This window comes from Schistocerca nitens, chromosome 3 (assembly GCF_023898315.1).
Source record: "Schistocerca nitens isolate TAMUIC-IGC-003100 chromosome 3, iqSchNite1.1, whole genome shotgun sequence".
Taxonomy (NCBI): domain Eukaryota; kingdom Metazoa; phylum Arthropoda; class Insecta; order Orthoptera; family Acrididae; genus Schistocerca; species Schistocerca nitens.
The window spans coordinates 588,755,181-588,779,727 of NC_064616.1; the positions used below are offsets into that span (position 1 = coordinate 588,755,181).

The 24,547-nt window shown below is 36.4% G+C and overlaps 1 protein-coding gene across 1 annotated transcript in view; it reads left to right on the top strand.

Moving 5' to 3' along the window:
• Positions 1–14,982: 14,982 nt before the first annotated feature.
• Positions 14,983–24,547, top strand: part of LOC126248502 (protein unc-79 homolog) — an 875,350-nt gene continuing 865,785 nt past the window's right edge. Inside the window, exons 1-2 of the mRNA XM_049949540.1 lie at positions 14,983–15,098; positions 21,594–21,713. Of these exons, the coding sequence (XP_049805497.1) occupies positions 15,077–15,098; positions 21,594–21,713 (142 nt within the window). The 5' untranslated portion in view covers positions 14,983–15,076. The remainder of the gene's footprint in view (positions 15,099–21,593; positions 21,714–24,547) is intronic.

Consider the following 24,547-nt stretch of genomic DNA (forward strand, 5'->3'; position numbering starts at 1 on the left):
GCAATATTTCTCTAATTTTTCTGGGTGGCCAGAAGATCGGTCTGATCCGTTGCCTGTTTAGGACTCCAACTATCTTGCTAGTTGTTACACTGCAGAACTGAAACCACACTATGTGTTGGTCCTCTTGGCTTGTTTGACTGGCATCACGTCTTGGTTTTCTCAATATTGTTGATCTCATGTCATGGACAGAATACATGTTCCTTCTGAACACTGTCTTCAGATGCTTAATCCCAGAACCCCGTTGGTCCATGTCCGAAATATTTCTGGCCCTGTGTACTAAGGAGTTCAGCACAGGACTCTTCTGAGCTGGATGGTGAAATTTGCACTGGTTGAGATACAGATCTGTATGTGTATGTTTCCTGTACACAGAATGCCTGAGTCGTCCATCTGATTTCTGTTTGACCAACACATCTAAGAAAAGTAACTTCCCATCCTCAACCTCCACTGTAAATCTTATGTTGGGATGCATACCATTAGCTGGCCGGTGTGGCCGAGCGGTTCTTGGCGCTTCAGTCTGGAACCGCGAGACTGCTATGGTCGCAGGTTCGAATCCAGCCTCGGGCATGGATGTGTGTGATGTCCTTAGGTTAGTTAGGTTTAAGTAGTTCTGAGTTCTAGGGGACTGATGACCTCAGATGTTAAGTCACATAGTTCTCAGAGCCATTTGAACCATTTTTCGTAGACCATTCAAATGATCTATGAACTGCTGCAGTTCCTCACTGCCATGTGACCAGATTAAAAATGTATTATCAGCGTATCTGAAGAAGCAAGATGGCTGGAAGGGAGAACTGTTCAACACTCGTTCTTTGAAATGTTCAATGAAAAATTTAGCTACAGCTGGTGACAGTGGCGAACCCATTGCTGTTCCATTAGCCATTTCATTATAATTTCCACCAAGGTGTGCCAAAATAATTTCAAAATTTCTGTGGAGAAATGAGTGACCAACAGTTTTAATGTGTCTTCCACTGGTATCCCCGAAAATGGGGAAACCACATCTAGACTAACCATGATTTCTTTTGGGCCTATCCACATCCGCTTTATGATATCAACAAACGATTGTGAGTTCGTAATATGATGTCTATAGGTGCCAATAGTTTCGTCAGATACTTTGCCAGCCTGTATGTAGGAGAGCCGGTAGCACTAATAATCGGTCATAATAAGATGCTGTCTTTGCATATTTTAGGCAGACTGTACAACCTGCATGGCCTTGGTGCTCTTGGTCTTACATTACTCACTAGTTTATCAGAGAAGCCAGAATTCTTACGTGGCTCCCCTGTCTTTCTGCAGAGTGCTGATGTGGGATCCCATTCAAGAATTCGATATGTACTGTCTACCAATAATAAACCCACTTTATTATGATAATTCTTAGCATTGAGGATAACTGTAGCCTTCTGCTTCTCAGATAGTGAGACAACTAACTCTTCATTCTTCTCCGACGATTTCAGTCCTTGTTTTTCCACTCTGATACTATAGGACTTAGACGACTTGACTGTCGCTAAAATCTGGTTAGTAGCAAGGCTTACCTCATCTGCCGCTTCCTCAGGAAGATACCGAATCGCTTGTTCTACTCCGCTAGTAATCTTGGTCATTGGTAGCTTTTATGGAACTGGAGCAAAGGTCAGCCCTTAACTGATAGGCGAGATGGTTTCCTTGTCAAGATCCTTGTCATAAATGATTGTTTGAATCCGTCTGTGTGCAGTAATTATTCTAATCTTATTCTCATGATCCCTATTTGAGCGATATATAGGGGATTGCAGTATCCTAGAGTCATCATTTAAAGCTGGTCCTTGAAACTTTGTTAATAGACTTTATTGGGACAGTTTATGTCTATCTTCAAGAGTCTTCTAGGTCAGTTCCTTCAGTATCTCTGTGACATTCTCCCACTAATCAAACAAACCTGTGACCATTTGTGCTGTCGCTCTCTATATACCTTCAATATCTCCTGTTAGACCTATTTGGTATAGGTCTCACACACTTGAGCATTATTCTAGAACTGATCACACTAGTGATTTGTAAGCAATCTCCTTTATAGACTGATTGCACTTCCCCAGTATTCTATCAATAAACCGAAATCTATCACTTGCTTTACCCATGACTAAGCCTGTATGGTCATTCCATTTCATATCCCTAACAAAGTGTTGCACCCAAGTATTTGTATGAGTTGGCCAATTCCAACAGTGACTCATTGATATTATAGTCATAGGATACTACAATTTTTTGTTTTGTGAAGTGCAAAATTTTACATTTCTGAACATTTAAAGCAAGTTGTCAATCTTTGTACCACTTTGGAATCTTATCAAGATCTGGCTGATTTTTTGTGGAGCTTCTTCAGATAGTGCTTCATTATAGATAACTGCATCATCTGCAAAAAGTCTGGGGTTACTACTAATATTGTCTGCAAGGTCATTACCATACAACATGAACAGTTTGAATGAGCAGTCTGCTGTTGAAAATCATGCAGTTATGACATGAACAAAAGACATATGAAAGTCATATGCCATAGCTTCCCACAGCTTGTTATGACAAATACTTTGAAATATCTCTGACAAAGATAGGCATTTATAAAAAAAAGGAATCATTCTGTGTGTATACCAATCACTTTCTTATAGTGCAGATACATTTTTAGTAAGTTAAGTATAGACTCACCTCACAAAAATAAGATATTATGTGAATATGCACAAAAAAATCTCTGATGAAATCCCTATCAAAAATATAAACCCCCTTTACAGTTTCTGTATCACAAAGCTGGTCAATATTTCGAGTAGGATAACTAAAAATGCACCATAAGGAGTAGATCATTCACTTACAGAGATAGACATGGGAGCTGTAATGTTTCTGTAAAATGCCTTCTTCTCTCTCAGAATGTTAATCAAATAATAAGAGTAAAACCTGGTTTGAAATAGTTAACCAAACTGCACATCTACAAAAGAGCTTTTTTGAATCAGAAAATATTGGAATTTTTCAAAGACATGTAAACCCATAGTGTGGAAGAAGTACATATGAGGCACAGTGTAGATTCCAAACTCCCTGTGTTCCCCATATCATTTAAGGGGATACGGAATCGGATTTTGGGTTAAAAAATCGAATTTTTTTTTATTAGCGTATTATATTCTGCCATGTTTCCTCTTTAAAATGACGTATCATACATAGCTCTACTACAATTATAACTATTTTATTTTTATATATTTGTGAGATCGGGTATTGCGCTTTAGTTATACACGTCTCTCGTGGCTGACCATGAACTTTTTGGCAGTACCTTTAAAGTGACATGAATTCAAATATCCCGGTTTCCAGCGACTATTTATACACTAGTTGCCCGAAAATGTTTCTCTCTGGTTTCCTCAAGTTACTCTTTGACTTTGTGGCGGGACTGTTTTGTAAACAGTGTGATATAAGAAAGTAGTTGTTGTTGAGTTATTTCGTATTTAGTGCTTCATTTTTCGCAGTGAAAATGCCTAGAGCTAAAGCAAAAGTATTTAAAAAGCGTGTGAACTGGCAAAAGAAAAGAAATAATGATTCATTAGCAAAGCAAAGCAGTTCATCATCATCACTGTTGGAAAATGTGAATCCACTTATTACTGATTTGCCGAACGAACTTACACCAAATGAAAACAGTGCTTCTCATAAAAAACTAAGAGATTTGGAAGAGAAATATAATTTACTTGATAGAGGGAATGAAGTTTTTGAACTCATTGATACGAATATATTGTGTGAAGCTCTTGAAAACAGTTTGTGCTGCAAAAAATGTCATGGAAACGTTTCTCTGAAAGTAGAATCCCATGTTGGCCTGGCTGCCCAGTTTAATTTAATATGCAGTGTTTGTAAATACAGCTGTAAGTTTCCAAGTTCGGTTTCAGTAACTGTAAATAATGGATACATGAAAACTGAACTTTATAGTGTAAATATTAGGTTAGTTTATGGATTGCGAGCAATTGGTAAGGGCAAAGCAGCTGGTGATATGCTATGTGGTGTTCTAAATCTTCCAAGTGCACCTTCAAAGTTTGAAGCTTACAATTATGTACTAGGATCTGCAGTTGAAGATGTAGCACAGAAGTCAATGCAGGTTGCTGTGGAAGAAGCAGTGGAAGAAAATGACGGCAGTCGTGACCTCACAGTGGCGTTTGATGGCACGTGGCAGAAAAGGGGCCACACCTCCAACAATGGTGTTGTAACAGCAACTAGTGTTGATACTGGCAAGGTTATTGATGTTGCAATAATGTCTAAATACTGTAGGTGCACAGGCAGGCTGAAAAATGAACACAGTGATGACTGTATTGCTAATTATTATGGTAGTAGTGGTGGCATGGAGGTTGCTGGGGTGAAGAAAATTTTTCATCGCTCTTCACAGTGGTATAATGTTCGCTATGTCAAATATCTGGGAGATGGTGACTCTAAAGCATTCAAAGAAGTTTTGGAAAGCAAACCATATGGGAACAGTGTAAATATAAGCAAACTTGAATGTATAGGACATGTGCAGAAGAGAATGGGTGCCAGGCTGAGAAGGTTAAAATCAGTTATGAAAGGGAAAAAACTAGATGATGGGAAAACCTTGGATGGCAGAGGAAGATTGACTGATTCCATAATAGACCACATTCAGAACTGCTATGGCCTTGCAATCAGGCAAAATACAGGCAATCTTGAAGAAATGAGGAGAGCTATATGGGCTTTATATTTCCACACCGCATCCACGGATGAGCATCCACAACATGGTTTGTGCCCCAAAGGTGAAAACAGCTGGTGTAAATACAATAGGGGACTAACAACAGGAGAGAAATACATTCACCACCACAGTCTACCATCAGCCATCATGGCAGAAATAAAGCCCATTTTCAGAGATCTGGCTGACAGAAGTCTTCTGATGAAATGTCTTCACGGAAAAACGCAGAACCCCAACGAGTGCTTGAATAGTGTGATATGGCATCGTCTCCCAAAAACAGTGTTTGTCGGAATTAATACACTACATTTTGGTGTGTATGATGCTGTGGCAACCTTCAATCTTGGAAATATAACTAAATGCCAGGTCCTTCAAAAGTTGGGTATGTGTGTTGGTTCCCGTACGGTACGTGCTATGTTCTTTTTAGATCAGCACAGACTAAGGCATGCTGATAATATAATCAAGACATTAGTGAAAAAAGCAAGACAGGTGCAGAGGGGTGCCAAAAGAAGACTTGAAGATGATTATGAAGACTGTGAAGGGGGTATTAGCTACGGATCAGGAATGTTTTAATCTTCTTTCTCCGTTTCCCGTAAGTTTACTTTTTACTTCATCTAGGAACATTATCTCAGGTACTGGTCAACCTAGAAGTCTGAAATTTTTATGACGTAGTGACATAGGTCCCTATTACATACTGCAACAACGATTTTTTAATTACTTGATTTACAAAAGACTTAGGGGTGATAGTCTAGTAAAAAGCGATGGAAAAAATTTACTTAAAAATAAATGTACAATATCTCTGTAAGAAAATACTTTGACAATAAACTGTTGTTTCAGTATTGTTGTAACATATGAATGCACATACAGTAAAATTTTTACCTCTCTGTCTCCAGTAGTTTGTGAGAAAATGTTCCCTATAGTAGGCATATATTAACATTGCGGGGATAGGTGATTCCGTATCCCCTTAAACTGAAAACTGAGCAGATATTTCTAAATGTACTCACATCAGTAACCATGTCCAATAAAACCAAATACGTAACAGTAGATACTATTAAATCTTCTTGTACATTTAAACGTCTCAAATTCATACAAAAATCCCTAGCAAGACAGTATTTCTAAAACTTTATCACAGTTACAAAATAATTACAGGAACGTACTACTTAACACAAATAAGATGTTAAATGGCATAATAAAATTAATAATAAAATAAAGCCAAAGCAATTTGCGAAACCATAAAATAAGAAATAAGGAAAAACAAACAGAAACATAACAACTTCTTAGAAGGAAAGTCTGCATTGGCCATAATTTTGATGGTTTATTGTCAGCAAAATCGATTTTCGATCACATAATGATCATCTTCATTGCTGTAATGTACAAATTAAAGATCATAGGCACTGGTGTCAAGTTATTATCAGTAACCAAAACTATGAAACCATCACAATCAAAGTTATTGTGATCGTTTCATAGCTTTGGTTACTGATAATAACTTGACACCAGTGCCTATGCTATGAAGCTGTGAAACGATCACAATAACTTTGATTGTGATTGTTTCATAGCTTTGGTTACTGATAATAACTTGACACCAGTGCCTATGAGCTTTAATTTGTACACTACAGCACTGAAGATGATCATTATGTGATTGAAAAACGATTTTGCGGTCAATCAACCATGAAAATTTTGGCCAACGCTCACCTTCCTTCTAATTTCACGTATATGGTCGTTGTGCACACAACACTCTAAAGAATATGAACAGGTTAATAAAATATCCATAGGAATGAGCAGATTTTGTGATTGAGTATTTTTCCATTATTGTATGAAAAATATAATAAAAATTCTCAACTACTGTTATAGCTTCTGTAGAAAAAATATTCAGCAACTATGTTGTTGGTATTGACCACTACAGAGCATGTGGCTGGACAGTTACATTGAAAATGAATTAGTCTATCATATATGTAAATTTTATTTAAACCAGGCAAGAGTCATAGCTCCATCAAAGAAAGGTGATACAGAAGAAATAGAAAGTTACAAGCTTGACTATTTCCTGTCACCATCCTCAAAAATAATGGAACCAGTTATGGAAGACAGCCTACTGAGTAACTTGAACAGATACATCCTCCTCCTGAGAGATTTCTTTGGTTTCCTAAGTGGTGAAAGTACCACATCAGCCATAGTACAGTTTACAAATGTGGTATGTTATGGGCTAGACCATAATAACTCCATCACAGGAAAAAATTTAAAACTTTGTGAGGCTCTGGCACCGTTGACCATGAAATTGTACTAAGTAAACTAAAATCAAAAGAAATAAGGTGAATAGGAAATGAGTAGTTCCAATAGTATCTAGAAAATGGGATATAAAGCATAAAAATACCACAGTCCTGAAATAATCCATTTTTGTGAACCTTGTTTTCAAGCCAAGTACACATTAAATTTGTAGTTTCTTATAGTAGTATCTTAAAACCATTATTACTTTTGGTATATCTCAGTTAGGTTTCACACATTGTTACATATGTAGAAAATCGTGATAGAGTAAATGAAACCATTAGCGGTGTATACATTTGGTGCTTACACTATGTATTAAAATTAAATCTAAAGAAAATAGTATTAATTTCAGTTGACAGGGGAAAATAATATTGACAAATTTAAAGCAGCTAATAATCACATAACTTCTATGGAAAACATTAAAATTTTGAGGATACATATTGACTTTTAGTTCAACTGAAATGATTGCTGAAACACAATAGGAAATTTAATACTACTGGAATCCTGTCAGGAAATTGTAGCAGATGTGCTACATACTCACTTATTGCTCTTATGTGGACTTATTCCATAGCTATGTCATAGTTTTATGAGGCAGGGGCAGAACATGCAGAAAACATGGACACAGTTTCCATTGTACAGGAAGAGTTGTAAATATAGTAACTACCTAATACTTTATGAAGTCACTTGCTACAGTTATCAAGAACTTGAAGAACTGTGTAGTAGCCAACAGCTGTAGGAATTATTCTTTATTCTTTACCGATCTCGGTCGTGGCGACTATTGTCAGAGGAAGAACATCAGATTGTTAATCAGTTCAAGTTTCCTTTAGATCAACTTGAAGTCCTCAAAGTTTCGAAACGTTTACGTAACTTTACGTAATACGCCATGACTCTAAATAGCATGAAATTGGTTTCACAATAGCTCGCAACAGTGTATAAAAGAAACAGTTTAATTGAGATCAATCCTCACACTATTTCTTTCCATAACTTGGTGTCTCAGATGGCTTGGTGTGGCCTAGGAATCTCTTTTTCGTCACACTCGTGGGGCTAACTCCATAGTATGACGTAGTTATGCCTGTAACCAAGTAAAAGCTGACAGCAGCAACTGATTCTCCCCCTCTGTGTCGCTGGACCTTGTAAGATAGGTTATTTATCATGAGTTTGAATTTGCCAAATGTGGCTTCTAACCTCCGAATTTCGTTCTCTAGTGCCAATATATTGTAATTTAATCTTAGGGTCCACTGATGGTTTGACATTATCGCATCTGACTGTCGCGGAACAAGACATCACCTGTTGGTGGACGTACCTTGAAGGCTTCCATCACGCTGCAACAGGATTGTTGGCTCATTTTGACGAAACGTCTCGTGTACCTTTTCCCTTTCGTCCTGAACTTGATGCTTTGATCTGGAAATGCTTCTTTTCGCCATGGAATAGGACCATGTGCCTTACACAAGAGGAAGACCTCTTGTTAGTTTGTTATTCTTACTCATAAAGTAAGTGCGTAGTGATGTGTTGGTATAGCAGCAATCATATCTTGTGTTCTTTGCCTTTTTCTCCAGTCCACATTCCTCTTCTGAAGACGTTGCTGACAGCAGAGACATCGTGGGGTGAGTTGGAATCTGCTTTTTGGCGCTGTGACATCATTTCTATCACCTGAAACGGGTCCTGATAACACGTCACAAAGTTCTTTGCCTCTCGTTTTGGTACATATGGCTTGGTGATCATAGCTCATCAGCCTATGTGATACTTAGGTAACACTGCTTTTTTATTATGGGCTCTGAATTGTCGTTCCAAAGCTTTACTGTTCGTGTTTTTCACCTGCCACCAAATAGTTTTTCAGCTTTTAGAGAAATTTTTCACTAACGAAGTATCACTATTGGGGGAGACTTACAAATTTCAGAAGGGGAAGGCATAGTCTGGCCAAAAACCACCTTGTATAGCGATAGCTGTATGCTTCTGTGGATTTTCGAATTATATTCTCTTGTGACGTATGCAACTGAAGTGTCCCAGTTATTGTAATTCATGTTAACGTAGTAGCTTAACATTTTCCAATCGTGTGATGGACACTTGCTGCTCGATCCTTGCACTGTTGGTGCAAAGCACTGGTCCAAAGTTCCTTAATGTTCAGTAATCTGCATAACTGATTCATTAAATCAGGCGTAAAATTTGTTTGTTGGTCAGTTATTATTGTTTCAGTCATTACGAATTTTCGTATCTACAGGTTCACCATTGCATGTGTTTGTTTCTGCGTGTTGGTTTGGTGTAGCTGTCATAGAAACGAAACATAAAAATGATACATTATTGTCAACACATGTTTGTTCAAATGTTTGTTCACATGTTTGGTCAAATGTAGTGCGAGTATCTTTCCCAATCGTTTAAAATTGTTTATCTGGCTTGTGTGATTTATGTAGCATAATTCTGTGGTGACTGAGCTACTGCTGCACAGAATACAATCCTTCACATAATGCATGACATCTTGTCTGTGTGTTATCCACCAGTAATTTTGCGCTACTCTGCATTCCGTTGCCCTGCGATTAGTGCGTCCTGCTTCATTCAGATCGTGGCCTGCCTCAATACCTCATTTCATAGTTTCCCTGATACTACTATGCATAGCCTGCATCTAGTCTTTCTGTACAACACGCCATCTTCCTTGCTGTCTGGCGAACTGCTGACAATCTAGGACATTGCCCTGCACTTCCTTCCAAACATCCTTGTCTATGCCAGTGCATTCCATGGCGCATACCCTGCGACTCAAACTGTTTGCATTTGTGTACCGCTTTCCTGGACAATGTTTACTTCGAAATCAAACTCACTGAGATGCAACACCCATATAGTCAACCTACTAGTTGGATCGTAATGTCCTAATAACCACTTGATTGTTGGATTATCGGTTATTACTTGAAAACATCGTTCGTATAAATAACATCGGAAATACATTATTATAAATATTAAAGGTAGCATTTCTTTCTCAGTTGTTGAACAATTCCTCTACCAAATTAAACTGTCTGGACGCATTCACTATGCAGTTTTCCTGCCCATCTACATCCTTACTCAAAACACAACTTATTGCTAGATTGCTGGAATCACACGACAGTATACATTGTTTCTGGTAATTTCGAAAGGCAAGAACTGGGCTAGACATTATTGAATCTTTCCTTTTTAGGAATTCTACTTCACAATATGGTGACCAATGACACTTTATTCCTTTCCTTAATCGCTGCATGAGTTTTCTTCCAATTTCAGCGAATTTTGGAACATATTTTAGATGAAAAGTGGCGATGCCTAGATATGACTGCAATTCCTTTATTATAGTAGGTGTCGGAAAATGTTTTAAGGGGGCAATAATTCATAGATCGACACAGGCACTGTTTTGGCTTATAATGTGCCCCAAGCAATGAACTTCTTATAAGATGAAATGGCATAGGACCAGGCTAAGGGTTAAATATGTTGCATGTATACTTCAAAAACTTTGCAAAAATGCACCATTTTCTTGTGAATCTCTTTGGAGGACACATCTATATCATCTAAAAAGACCATGATTGATTCATTTTTAATCCCCACAGCATATCACCAAATAATCTCTGGAAAGTAGGTGGTCCCTCTTTCAGCCCAAAAGACATGTTGATAATAACCAGACGGAGTTGAAAATACTGTCTTCAGACGATTTTCAGGCACTACATCTATCTGATGGTACCCACTTTGTAGGTCCATAGCTATGTAATACCAACACTGGTCCACATTATTTTAGATTTGTGTTAAATTTGACATTGGCTAGGCATCTGAAATTTTATTTTTATTTATTTAAGTAACAGTAGTCACAACAGAACTGGTATTATTTCCTGTTGTCTGCTGATGTTTTGGGCATGATGCCAATGGGTGCTGATCAGGGCTATTGCTTGTTGCTATGATTCCATTTTGAAATTATTGACTCATGAAGTCCTCCACAACAGGCTGTAGTTGTTGAAGAACTCGACACAGTTTCTTACAAACCACTGCATAATTTCCAGTAGGTATATGCTGTTGGACTAGAGGCATAGCAGGCAATGGCTGAAGAGGATTAAACAACCTCATGTATTCCTATAAAAGCCTTTCCATGAACTTCTTGTCCTGTCGCTCTAGATGTGCTACTTCCTTTCTTAGAGTGGTCAAATTGACAGACTATTCCGATGTTGTGTAATTTAATATGAAAATCCTGCCCAACTCACCTTCAATTAGTGTTTCTAAATTACGTATTGGTGAACCAAGCGATAGCTGTCCTTCCTCAGGACTAAAATTATCAATACTGAGAGGCACTACTTTGCTGCCTTCACTTTACGTTATGTAAGAAAAACTATAAAATGCAAAACATTTTATCTTATCTGATTCTTCATTTTCAGATAAAAGTTCAATGCAGATTAACTTTTCAATGTCCTCTGGTGTGATATCCCATGAGAAAGGGACCCTGTATATAGTTTAGGTGCCAACTGCTGGCCTAGAGTTGAACCTCACGTCAGTAACGATTATTTATTTTTTTGCCATAAAACAAAGGTGGAACATTGCTTGATTTGATTTGATTTATTGAGCACCCGTTTTATCATGTACAATGATATGGGATTTGTCATATGTTACATACAGAAAAAATGTGAATAACAACATATGATGTAAAAAAATATCATTGAACAATCTGAATTAAATATATGGGCAAAAACAATTATAGCTTACATGATATAAATTTGTAGCAATATAGGACACAAATAAGTTACATATATCTGTGTATAATGGACAGCAACAAGAAACAATGATTATAACACTCTATATTGACAAATTAATTAATTTTTGTGTGTAAATAAAAGAGTCTACCCCATGACACAAGTTTGTATATGAGTGACTGATAAGATAGGTGAAGGCATGCTGTCTTTCTAAAGAATTCATGTATTCATTAACACTGTAAAAACTATTACTAATTAACATTCTTTTGGTTTCACTCTTAAAACTGCTCAGCTTCTGAATCCTTTAAATTTTTAAGGGAAGAGCACTATAGAGAATTTTTGGGTGGTATATTGCACTCTTGATGTACTGGGCTTTCTTAAGCACTTCTCTGTGAAAGTCATTACTCTGTCCTGTTGTACAGTCATGGAACTCACTGTTTAAAGAAGAAAACTGGGGGTGAGACTTCAGAAATCATATACTTTCATAGATGTAAATGGATGGAAGAGTCATGATTTTATATTCCTTGAAAAATTCCCTATGTGTATAGGTGCAGCTCTTTTTTGATCCTTATCGCTCGTCTTTGAATAATAAAAGTGTGTTTTGCCTGACTTGAATTGCCCCAAAATATGACACCATATCGCAAAAGGCTATGCATAAATGCATAATATGCACACAGTACTGTTTGATCACTGCAGCAATTTTTGAGCATTCTAAATACATAGCAACATTTACTTAACTTTTTATTGAGCACATCTATATGCTTGCCCCACTTTAGGTGCTCCTCTAACCAAATTCCTAAGAATTTTGTATTTGGCGTTTGTAGTGTATTCTGTTGGCCCAGCTTCACAGTTATATTGGGCTTCACATTATTTGAAACGTGTCTGTAATTCATCCATAATGTTTTTTTTTTCTCATTCACAAATAAACTGTTGCCCCTGAACCATTTACCTGCTCCAACTGTTGTTGTTTCAGTTTTCCTGTTAAGGTCAGTCTCATTCTGAGCTTTAATAAAGAGACTTGTATCATCAGCAAAAAGTACACAATCAGCTTGTGTTAAATAGTTTGGCAAGTCATTTATAAAGATCAAGAACAACAGGGGTCCCAACACTGAACCTCGGGGCACCCCATAACTAACTTCCTTATAACTGGAAAAGTATAACTTTCCATCATGAACTATTTCTACTTTCTGGCATCTGCCAGATAAGTATGACTTAAACCATGCATGAGCAGTACCACGGACTCCATAGAAACTAAGTTTTTCGAGCAGATGGGCATGTTGTGGTTAGTTTAAATGCTGCTGCTGCTTGCTGATTTTTCGGGTGTCACGGCGTTAGTGTATCACTCTGCATTATCTGGAATCAAGGCAATGACAGGCTGGTGTAAACTGCAATGAGTATGGTGGTAGTTCGTTCTGGTGACTGGTCTGGTTTCATTACATGGAGGGCTGTGAACACAGGAGAGTTACTGCTCCACTCACCATGAGGGTCGCTAACTGATGCCTGGCTGATTCCAGTATGGCCTGATTACTATCCTGGGGCTCCATTTCTGTCTCAGATACACTGCAACATTTTCTGTTGATATTACATACTCAGCATGATGTGTTACATGTGGATATATAACCATCTTGTAACTTTGAAGACTTTCAGTTCATCTAAAGGAAAGATGAACTGCTTATCCTTCTGATGTGCTGCTTTTCCTCTCTGTCATGATCGCCACTATGATCGAAACAAATAAAGAGTATAGAATAATTTGCACATCTGATGGCTAAAATTATAGTAACTATAATAATAATAATAATAATAACAATCATTGGAATAATTTGTTTAAATAGCTGAGGATTCTGACAGCACCATCCGCAAACATCCTAAACTATTATTAATTCTAATACAAGTATTTTTATCTATGTCCTTGGAGCAAGAGATGTATTTAACATACTTTTGCAAAGAAAAATAATGAGCAAATCAAAACAATATTTTCTACCTGAAAACCAAATTGTCCATGGAGATTAAAGAAATAAGTGAAACCCTTCCTGCGTGTATTTTTAAAAAGCCATTTAAAGTAATTCTCTGAAATAATGCTTATTCTATTGCAAAGATTTATTTAGATATCAAAAGGTTGGTACTTGTAAAGAGCAATATGAATGAGTAAGAAAATATATTATACATCAACAGTATAGTACACCATACTGGAGAATTTTAGGGCTAAGATCTGTCTTGGATAGTGCCAAACTTCTTTTGCCTTCGTGAGTGCCTCATCTCCTTCTCTGTAGAGGGAAACTAGTACAATATTATGAACCGACTAAACAAGAAACCACGAAAAAACTAATAGGAAGGGTTTGTGCGAAGTGCACACGGTGTATCCAATGGTCTGCCCTTTGTGCAGCAACTGAGGGAGATTACGCAATGATTCGCGCACATGACTTGTAATCGGGAGGATGGCAGTTAAAATCCGTGTCCAGCCATCGTGATTTAGATTTTCCATTGGTTTTCCTGAAACACCTTAGGTTAATGTTACGATGGTTCCTTTGAAAAGACATGGCTAATTCTCTTCCCTAAAGTATGTTTGTACTCAGTCTGTAATGACTTTTCAGGTCTAATATCATATTATTCTAAAACTAACTGCGGACAAATAAACTACTAAGTTATATTCCTCTGATACCAGGACCTCTTCACTATCTTCACAAGGCATTTTACTTTGGTGTACTGACGCTGTATGCCTCGTACAAACCCACATTAATTTACAGTTAAATTAGCTTCCACTGTCTGCACTACACCCTACAATAAAATCAAGGCCATGTCAAAATCAATAAAAGAATACCAAGAGAACAAGGGTATCAATTATGGGGATTAAACAGGCATTTTTGGTATAATACAGGAAGTAAACGTACCTCTAGTTATAAAATATGTTATTCTACAAATGTGTGAATAAATATGAAACTAGAATAACTTTATACATGAATGGTAGCAGATAGTAACATTCTTGAGGATATTTTAGTAAGAGTAGCATCATCCTGCAGGTACAGTGACCTTATATCGTGAAAAAAGAAACCAGAATGCTAGTTACTGAGTTACCATTGTGGAATACCATTCAAACTCAACCCATTTCGTGAACACTTGAATAAAATATAGATACTCCCTCAAACAAATTTTAATTTCATTAAGTTTCAGGTCTTCACATTTGATTTAAATTTGTGTTTCTCGACATCTAACTTTTTGCTCATTTATCTCAGTTAGATATGTATATTTTATTATAAGACATGACCTAAGAAATTGATATTTGGCACTTTTAAGAATTATTTTCTCTTACGCAAGAATATCCAGAGCTATTAACAATGTATGCGTTAAACTGGTATATCTGCATCAACTTCGCTGATCAGCGATTATAGCTGTTATGTCAATATTTTGTTTGTAGTTTTTCTGCTGGTTGATGTGTTTATTAATATTTGTTTTTGTTAATTGACATTTACTCGCTACTAAAATGGGAACAAGAGCTGCCGCCTGTAAGTGGCGTGGGTAACGTCTTTGTAAGCGCTGTCACCTCCAATGCAGCTTTTAATTAAAAAATAAAACACGCTGTTTGTAAAATCGTCAACTTTAATATTGTTATTAAAATACCTTATTATGTAGCGGCTGAAATTTATGTAGTATTATGTTCAAAATATTGTGATAATTTTGTGTAGTTTATGCGGAGCGCACAATCTGCGTAAAGTTTCTAAAGTAGCGTCTGTACCACCTGGACGTCAATTTCAAATTGATATTTATACGGATTACTGTTTCAGTACTCATACAATGCAGAAGTGCTCTAATATTATTACGTGCCGAGACTCATAAAATTCTAAGACGCCGGGGAAAGACTGTACTTGTTCAGATAAAGTCATAAGCGTATAATAAATACTATTCTATGTGTAGTTCACATTAATGTAAATTAGTGCATATGATGTAAATCAGTGTGGGGTACACATTCACCTATCTTGAGGAACAGTTGTATTTGAAAATAAAAAATTCCCAATATTATCAGTTGTAATATTTCGCATTTATCTCAGTAATCACGTGTGTTAATTACAAATATCTTCGTTATTCATGTGTTTTTTATGGTTCACGTAATTCTAAAGCAGTTATGTCTCATGATTGTAGGAGCCATGTTGTAATTAACTCATGTATTTATGAAATGTATGTTACTTGAGCCATTTCAGTCGATTGAGACAAAACTGTATTTGCCAATCATATGCGATAACATTTTGCAGTTTGGCCGTTCACACTCGTTTTACATTTTATTGTTTTTATGGTATACAGGTGCAGTTTTCCAGTCACTAATAATTGTACAAGAAGTTGGCTTGTAATAGTCATGTTCTCAAAGTGTTCGATAGGTTGGAGGTGCAGTTGTAAAATGTATGAATAAAACTGTTTTTCTTGAAGTTAGATGCAATCTTATATTGTATGAGCTACAAACCCTCTATTATGTATTAAGTGATGCATGTGAGGAGCTATGCTGTGATATACTGTGTATTTGTATTTGCAATCATTTTTTACTAATGCCATAAGGCATCTCTGTGTTCTCCGTCTTGTTTTGTTAGTAAATTTAAACCAAATATGGTTGAGTACTCAGTAAATGTATAGAATCTAGTCATAAAGCTATGCATATGAATTGTGTACCAGTACTTGTTGCTTGGAAATTCACTTTTGCGACACCAGTTTAGGTCATGTTTTGGAAAACCTATTGAATTGAAAATACTGATTATTCTGCAATAGTTGATGCTGTTGTGAGCTTCATTCTGAAGACAGGTTGAATGCAACTCACTACTCTATCCTGCACAAACCTCTTCATGTCTGAATAACTACTGCAACCTGGAGCCATTTATGCATTTGAGCCCGCTTACTGCATTTGTCTCCTAACTTGCTGCTATAATTACACTCTCTCTCTCTCTCTCTCTCTCTCTCTCTCTCTCTCTCTCTTTCCCTCCCTTCCTCTTCCCCCTCTCTCCGTCCTCCATCCATATTTCCATATTTTCACTCCCATAAAATGAGGCACTCCAGGAAAATAGGACTACCTTCAGAAAGACTTTCTAACTCTTAAATTTAACAAATTTCTGTACTTCATAAATGTTTTTCTTGCCATTCCCTGTCTACATTTGATATCCTCTTTACTTTGGGCATCATCATTTATTTTGGTGCCCAAGTAACAACTTTCTGTGATATAAATAACCTAGGTTTGTGTTTATGCAACATTTATGTTTTATGTTGATGATATGACTTATTTTCACTTAAAGAAATGTAGGCTACTATTACTGTTTAAAGATTTTAGAGAAGTTACAAACTCTTTGTGCTTTTCTTAAGTAATTTTCAATCTAGCTCTTTATGTTAGCACTATATTACTGGTTTTATCCAGCTATCACCAGTATGTTGCTGGCTTTCTATAAATCAGTTATATGTGAATGTACTCCAGCCAGACAATTTACTTCAGCTTGTTAAAAGACGATAGGGTGAAGGCTCTAGTTTTGGCCACTACCCCACTTATGGCCACCTTGATGACAAAGGTTAATTTTTAAGCTTCTCTGGAATACCAGCCAGTTCTACTATAGATTATTATAAACTTTGTGAAAGGCTCTATTCATTTGTCTACATAATCATTCTTGTGTCTGTTTTTGTTTGGAGACACCATTTTGTGAAATGATCAGTGTTGCAGAAGCTGGGTTTTGCATAAGTTTTCTTTAAGCAACACATGATCTGTTCTTTTGTATTTTACATGTTTAAATAAAACATCAGAAGAAACTTAATCTGTTCAGAGGTAAGATAAGACATTATATTTTCATTTCTTTTAAGTTTTATATTGCTCAGCCTAAAAACATGTTATCAAAAGTATGTGGCCATTAACAGATCCACATTTAGCCCTGGTTCCGTGTTATGGCCATGCATGTGGCCATAAGTGGAGACATATATGTATCCTGTTTTGGCCACTTCTAAAAACTGATGCAAAAACATCAATATTAGTGTTGTGTCCTACATTACACTAGGCTAATTTTATTTAAATAGGCTTATTAAAATATTTTTGGTAATTTTATATCAATATATACCTCATTGTTAGTATTGTCTTGGCATATCATACTAATTTACCTATGCTTGTAAGATAAAAAATATGCAATAGGCACTATTCAAATATGCAACATTCTTTAACTCCATCTTTGTGCATTATTTATAGGAAAAATGAGTCAACCAAAGAATAAGAAGTTTCAGTATTCTCCCAGCAAAGTTAAAGATGCTCTAAAGGCTATTGATGAGGGAATGAATGTTGCTACTGCAAGCAAGTTGTACAAAGTTCCAAGGACGACATTAAGAAACAAAATTTATGGCGTATCTCCAAAAGAATCTACAGGGCACTGTGGTCCACATTCTGTCTTAGGAGAACAAATTGAAAAAAAATTGGTGGACTGGGTTTTGGACTGTTCTAGCATGGGATTCCCAGTTACTAAAGAAAATCTCTGTGCATCTGTGCAAAAACTTATTGAGAGTGCAGATATGGAAAGTTGTAAGGCTACATTTACCAACAATCGACCTGGAAAAAAGTGGTATTATGGATTTCTTAAGAGACACAAGGTTCTGTCACAAAAACATGCAGAATATGTCAATAGGGCTAGAGGTTCTGTTACAGAAGAGAAAATTAGAAACTGGTTTCACGAAGTGTCCATCACTTTAAATGATATGGATGTCTTAAATGACCCAAATAGAATTTTTAATATGGATGAAACTTCTTTTTTTCTGGCTCCTAAAGGGGAATTAATCATAGGTCCTCGTGGCCGTCATGTTTATGAAGAGTCATGTAACTCTGACAAAGATAACGTTACTACATTGTTTGCAGTGAATGCTACTGGAAAATTTGCTCCTCCCTTAACACTGTTCAAATACGCAAGGATTCCAGCATCATTGGTGAAAGCAGCTCCTCCAAACTGGGGCATTGGAAAAACAGAAAATGGGTGGATGGCAGGTGAAAGTTTTTTTGAGTATATAACAAATGTATTTGATCCGTTCTTGAAAGAAGCTGAAATTCCCCGGCCTGTAGTAATATTTTTAGATGGACACTGCTCTCATTTGACACTTCATTTGAGCAGATATTGTAGGGAAAATCAGATCATTCTAGTTGCTCTCCATCCCAATTCTACACACGTCTTGCAACCATTAGATGTAGCTGTTTTTGGACCTATGAAAAAAATGTGGAAGAAGATTGTTCAGAAATGGCGTTTTGAAAATAATGGCTCTGAAATTTCAAAATCTGATGTACCTTCTGTTCTGTCACAAATTATTACAGAACCTAAAATGGTGGCAAATATTCGTGCTGGTTTCAGGGCAACTGGTCTGTTTCCATTTAATGTGAACAATGTAGATTACAGCAAGATAGTTGTTCGTAGTATACCAGCCTCAACCACAGTTCAGACAAATGAGGAACTTCAGACACATTTCTCATATATAGAAAAGCAAATTGATCCTGTCCTTCTAGATGAGTTCAGAGCAACCAAAAGAAGGAATCATGAGTGGGAAGGAAATCAAGAAGCATTATTACTTTTCAAGTTCTGGAGAAAAATAGCTGATGAGGTTGAAATGCATGGTGCTAGTGGTAACACTGATGACACTCTGACAGATAGCACAGCGCCTCCCTCTGAAGATAATCAAACAGAGAATATTTCACAAAACACAGACAGACTTAATCCTTCATCCATTCAAAATGTTGATAATATTGACATATCATCAACATGCAGCAGCATTTTACAGAATTCAGATATTCCTTCAACGCTCACCAACAGTCTTATTCCTGCAGATATATCAACAACCCCCAATAGTATTTCACATAATTCAGGTACTCCAACATCCAACCACAGTCCATCTTCAGTGTGTATCCAAGTGACACCACCAAAATCATTAGCAACAGTTTTTGAAAGTGTCATCGCTTGGCCAGAACCCAAACAACGAGGCGCAAAGAGAAAGAAAAAACATACACCCACTGTTGTGACTAGTGACAAGTGGGTGGAATATCACGAACTGAAGGAAAAAGAGAAGCAGGAGAAGGAGCAGGAAAAAAGGAAGAGAAAAGCTATGAAGGAGTTAAAGTCCAAAGAGCAGCACTTGGCATTATCTCATGTAAAAAAGGGGAAAACAAGAAACAGACGAGAGTTAAATGATAGGCCAACAAGTTCTTCCGAGGAAGAAGAATGGATGGACAGTGGAAGCAGTTTAGATGACTACGTAGAAGGAGATGAAGATGAAATACCAGAAAATGTGAAACTATCTTCGAGTGAGAATTTGAAAGTAGGGGACTTTATTTTGGCAAAATTTAATTTAACCGGGAATAGAAGAACAAGACCTGCAATTTTAAGTATGTATCTGTTATTTTGAAAGTGCTTTCTGACTCTGAATATGAAATTCAGTGCCTAAAAAGTTCTAATGTTCAGAAAACGTGTTTCGAATACATTGAAAATGATGTTTCGACTATAACAGGTGAAGATATTATAGGGAAACTGCCAGATCCGGTCTTAATGCAAGAAGGACGTTCATTAAAAACAAAGTTCCCTGGTTCCATTGATACTCGTGAGAAATAAACTTGTCTGGAAATTGATTTAAGTAATTACTGGGACAATACTTTGCCTAATGATTATTTTTTCCTGTTCATTCAGTTTCTGTACCTTTTACCTATTTGATGTATGGTTGTTGTCTGTTGTCTTATATACTTGTATAAAGCACAAATTACTTTCTGGCACATGGATTGACAATTATTTTAGCCATAGTTTTATTATAATATGAAGTGGCCATAAGTGGGGAAACAACTGGCCATAGGTAGGGTTAACATGGCCAAAACTGGGGAAATGAGCCATTTATTTTTAAATATTTTTTTCTGCTTTTGTTATACAACTTAGAATATTTGTTTTTACATGGTTGTAATGTGTAGACTTTGAAGCAATAGATACAATTTTTTGAAGTAATTTCTATACTTTTTTCCTATACTAAAAATGTGATGTATCTCGAATTGCCCTTAATGTGGCCATAACTGGGGCCTCGACCCTATTGCATGTAAACTTGGTCAAGAAAACATTCCATTGCCTTACAGTTAGGCCTACGTAGATATTTGTTCGTAATGATAATTTTTAGTCAGTAATAGCAGCTGCTATATTAAAGAACAAAATTTTGGCTGTCAGGTAGTTCTAGAAATTTTCAGATTGGACATATATTGAATATAGGCATCATGAGTTTCCAATGATTCTAGGCTTTCTGTAGTCTGTATTCTACTGTGATACATATTAATAACCAAAAAGGTATAAGTTGCTGTTTAATTTTTAAAGGTTCATTTCTTTGTTGTTATCCAAACAAAATTATTTTACAACATAGGAACCACATATTCAAAAGTTACAATTTCTATGAATAAATATACAGTTGACAACAATCCTATTGATGCTGTCTTCTAACATTTGTTATTATATTGGAATTAATATTAATATTTATTGATCAACCATTGATCATGTACATCGTCTGGGTGTCATCAGGTTTGTACATAATAAGTAAATACGTGTAACTACACACACAAATGATATGCATATACAGTATATAACACAACAAATAACTTGATAGAGAAATCAAGGGAATAAAAATATCTGATGTACTATAGTACTTATACTATTATACAGCTTCCCATTTAACTACAAAAACTGTCAGTAGGCATACATACATTTTGAACATTGGTGTTAATTGCTACCTATTTTGCATTTAGTTTAAATAATCTTTAACTGTATAGCAACGTTTTTGAGGAGATAACCAGGTGATTGCTGTGATGTTTTACAGGTTACTCCTACAAGTCCATTAATTCACACATCTGTTATCGTAGTATATTATCAAATACTTTGCAATAATTTAGGTGACATTTTGTCAGTTATGCCAACATATAATTAGAAAATCGTACTGCATAGTTAGATAAAAAACTTTTATATTTATTTTCTCACTCATCTCTTCTGTTACAGTTACTGCAAAAATTCGGAATCTTCACGATTATCAACTTCGACTTCTGCATGGAATTATGCCTGTGCCATCTGGTGTAGATATTGCCAACACACTGAAATATTTTTCTCAGACATTATTGAGTATGTACCATACTGCATATCATGGAATTTCTTATATGTCAGTGCTTTTGTTGAGTATTAGTAATAAGATGTTAGTGAGCTTACAGTAAAATCTGTCTGTATTGTATGGGTATTATAGAATGAAATGGCAATGATAGCTTTTGGCAATCAGGGATTGAACTTGAAATACAGATATGCTGTGAAAAATTTAACTGCCATTGGCAAGACTTTTGCAGTTACATGTTCGATAGGTTGAAGAGCTGTAGAGGTTATGTCAGTATTTTAAAATAGTCATAAATTACATATAATAATGAATAGATGCTTCTCTGTACAGAATTGAAAGGATAGTATAAATGTGGAAAAGGGGGGAGGAGGAGGGATGAGAATGAGTTATCATGTAGGGAAAAAATGTGACTTTAGATTTGGTTCAATAACAGCCAATTTTATAAGCGTGTAGTGAGTGTTTCGATGTTTTATCTGGATAATATATTCTAGATAACAGTTGGTTTGCTAAATTTAATTACAAAAGACAAAGTGTTTAAAATGAACCATGCTGTTGGTACCCCTACATTGCGGGAGTGGACAGAGGTATTGTTTGCATTTAAAAACTCGTGCAAGAAGTCTTACATACTTATGATAAAACAATCATAACACTTCAAAAAGCAAAAAAATCCTTTTCTAATCATGTTACAGATGAAATTTAGGTATGTAACTGTGTTCCAGTAACAGTCCAGCAGCTCCTAATATCAAGTTGTCAAAGTAGCCACAGGTATGAAATGCAACATAGGAGGTCAGAGTGTAGGGGATCCCTTGATTCTATTTTTTTTTTTCCTTTACAAGTAGTAACTCACTATGACTGTGCCTTCCAAAGGTCCCTGAAACATAGACCTATACCCACCTGTTATTAGCCATCCAGTGTACACAGTAGTACAAGTTCTGATGTAATGGCAAGATCTTTGAAGTTGTTACTAGTTCAACAACAATTTATATGCTCAGGTATGACTTTATATAGCTCCTAAACATTTTGGGAATTAACCTGAGACATAAAAAGAGGTACTTGTAACTTCCAGTGATGAACAGCCAGTGAATAAAATGTCTATACTGGAATCACTGGCCTTTGAAAATCTACAATTGTTTTTGTGGACACGAAGAGCATTTTCAAAAAGTGTGGGAGTTATTGAAGTAACAGTGATGATGATGATGATGATGATGATGATGGACAACAACATCTACATATATAATCCACAAGCCACCGTACGGTGCATGGCAGATGGTATCATGTACCACTACTAGTCATTTCCTTTCCTGTTCCACTCACAAATAGAGCAAGGGAAAAATGACTGTCTGTACGTCTGCATACATGCACAAATGTATTTAATCTTATCTTCATGGTCCTTACACAAAACGTACATTGGAGGCAGTAGAATCAATCTGCAGTCAGCCTCAAATGTTAGGTCTCTAAATTTCTGCAATAGTGCCTCACAAAAAGACCATCGTCTTCTCTCCAGGGATTCCTTTTATACTTCATGAAGCATTTCCATGTTACTTGTGTGCTGATTGAACCTACTGATAACACATCTATCAGCACACCTCTGAATTGCTTCATTGTCTCCCTTTAATCTGCCCTGGTGGGATCCCAAATAATAGAGCAGTACTCAATAATTGGGTACACTAGTGTTCTGTATGCTACCTTCTTTATAAATGAGCCACACTTTCCCAAAATTCTCCCAATAAAACAAAGTTTAACATTCGCCTTCCTAATTACCAGCCTTATGTGCTCATTACATTTCATATCACTTTGCCGCATTATGCCTTGATATTTAATCTATGTGCCTGTGTCAAGCAGCACATTACTAATTCTGTATTCATATTTTACAGGATTGGTTTTCCTACTCATCCACATTAACTTACATTTTCAACATTTAGAAGAAGCTGCCATTGATCACACCCACTAGAAATTCTGTCTAAATCGGATTGTATCCCCCTACAGTCACTAAAGGATGACACCTTCCCATACACCACAGCACCGTCAGCTGTAAATTGCTGTTCACCCTGTCTGCCAGATTGTTTATGTATGTAGAGAACAGGAGTGTTCCTATCACACTTCTTTGTACACTCCTGCTAACACTCTTGTCTCTGATAAACACTTGCTGTCGAGACCAGTGTACTGGGTTCTATTACTTAAAAAAAATATTCAAGCCACTTATGGAAGTGGAAACCTAATCCATATGCACAATCCTTTGTCAGCAGTGTGCAGTGGTGCACCATGTCAAATGCTTTCTGGAAATCAAGGACTATGGAATCTGCCTGTTGCCCTCCATCCATGCTTTGTAGGATATCATGTGAGAAAACGGCAAGCTGATTTTCAAACAAGCAGTGCTGTCTTGATCATCATCATTATCAAAAGAAATTCCACGTACTGCAGCACCATAGATCTGATACAACTTTAACAGGATGTGTGTTGATATCGCAGCTTTTTTATTTACACAGATTGTCAATTGACCTTTCAGTTGAGAATGGATCTGGGTCACATATTTCCATCATACAAAATTGAGATTGTTATTAACCAATGCACCATAAATGTGGCTTTATTCAGTTGTTTTACGCTGATTTTTCAGAACAACTACAAAGTCTTTCAAATATAGCAGAAGGTAATCATCTACCAAATCTAGTGCTACAAATAAGTAATTGTGGGACATAACTTGGAAACAGGTGATAGAGAATATGGCTGCAAGCACCAATAGTAAAAAAGTAAGACTTGATGATAGGGTGGTTCAGAATTAGATGTGGCAAAATAAGCAGATATAAGATATCTGACCAATTTTAAGTATGGACAGGTATTATGTTATCATGCA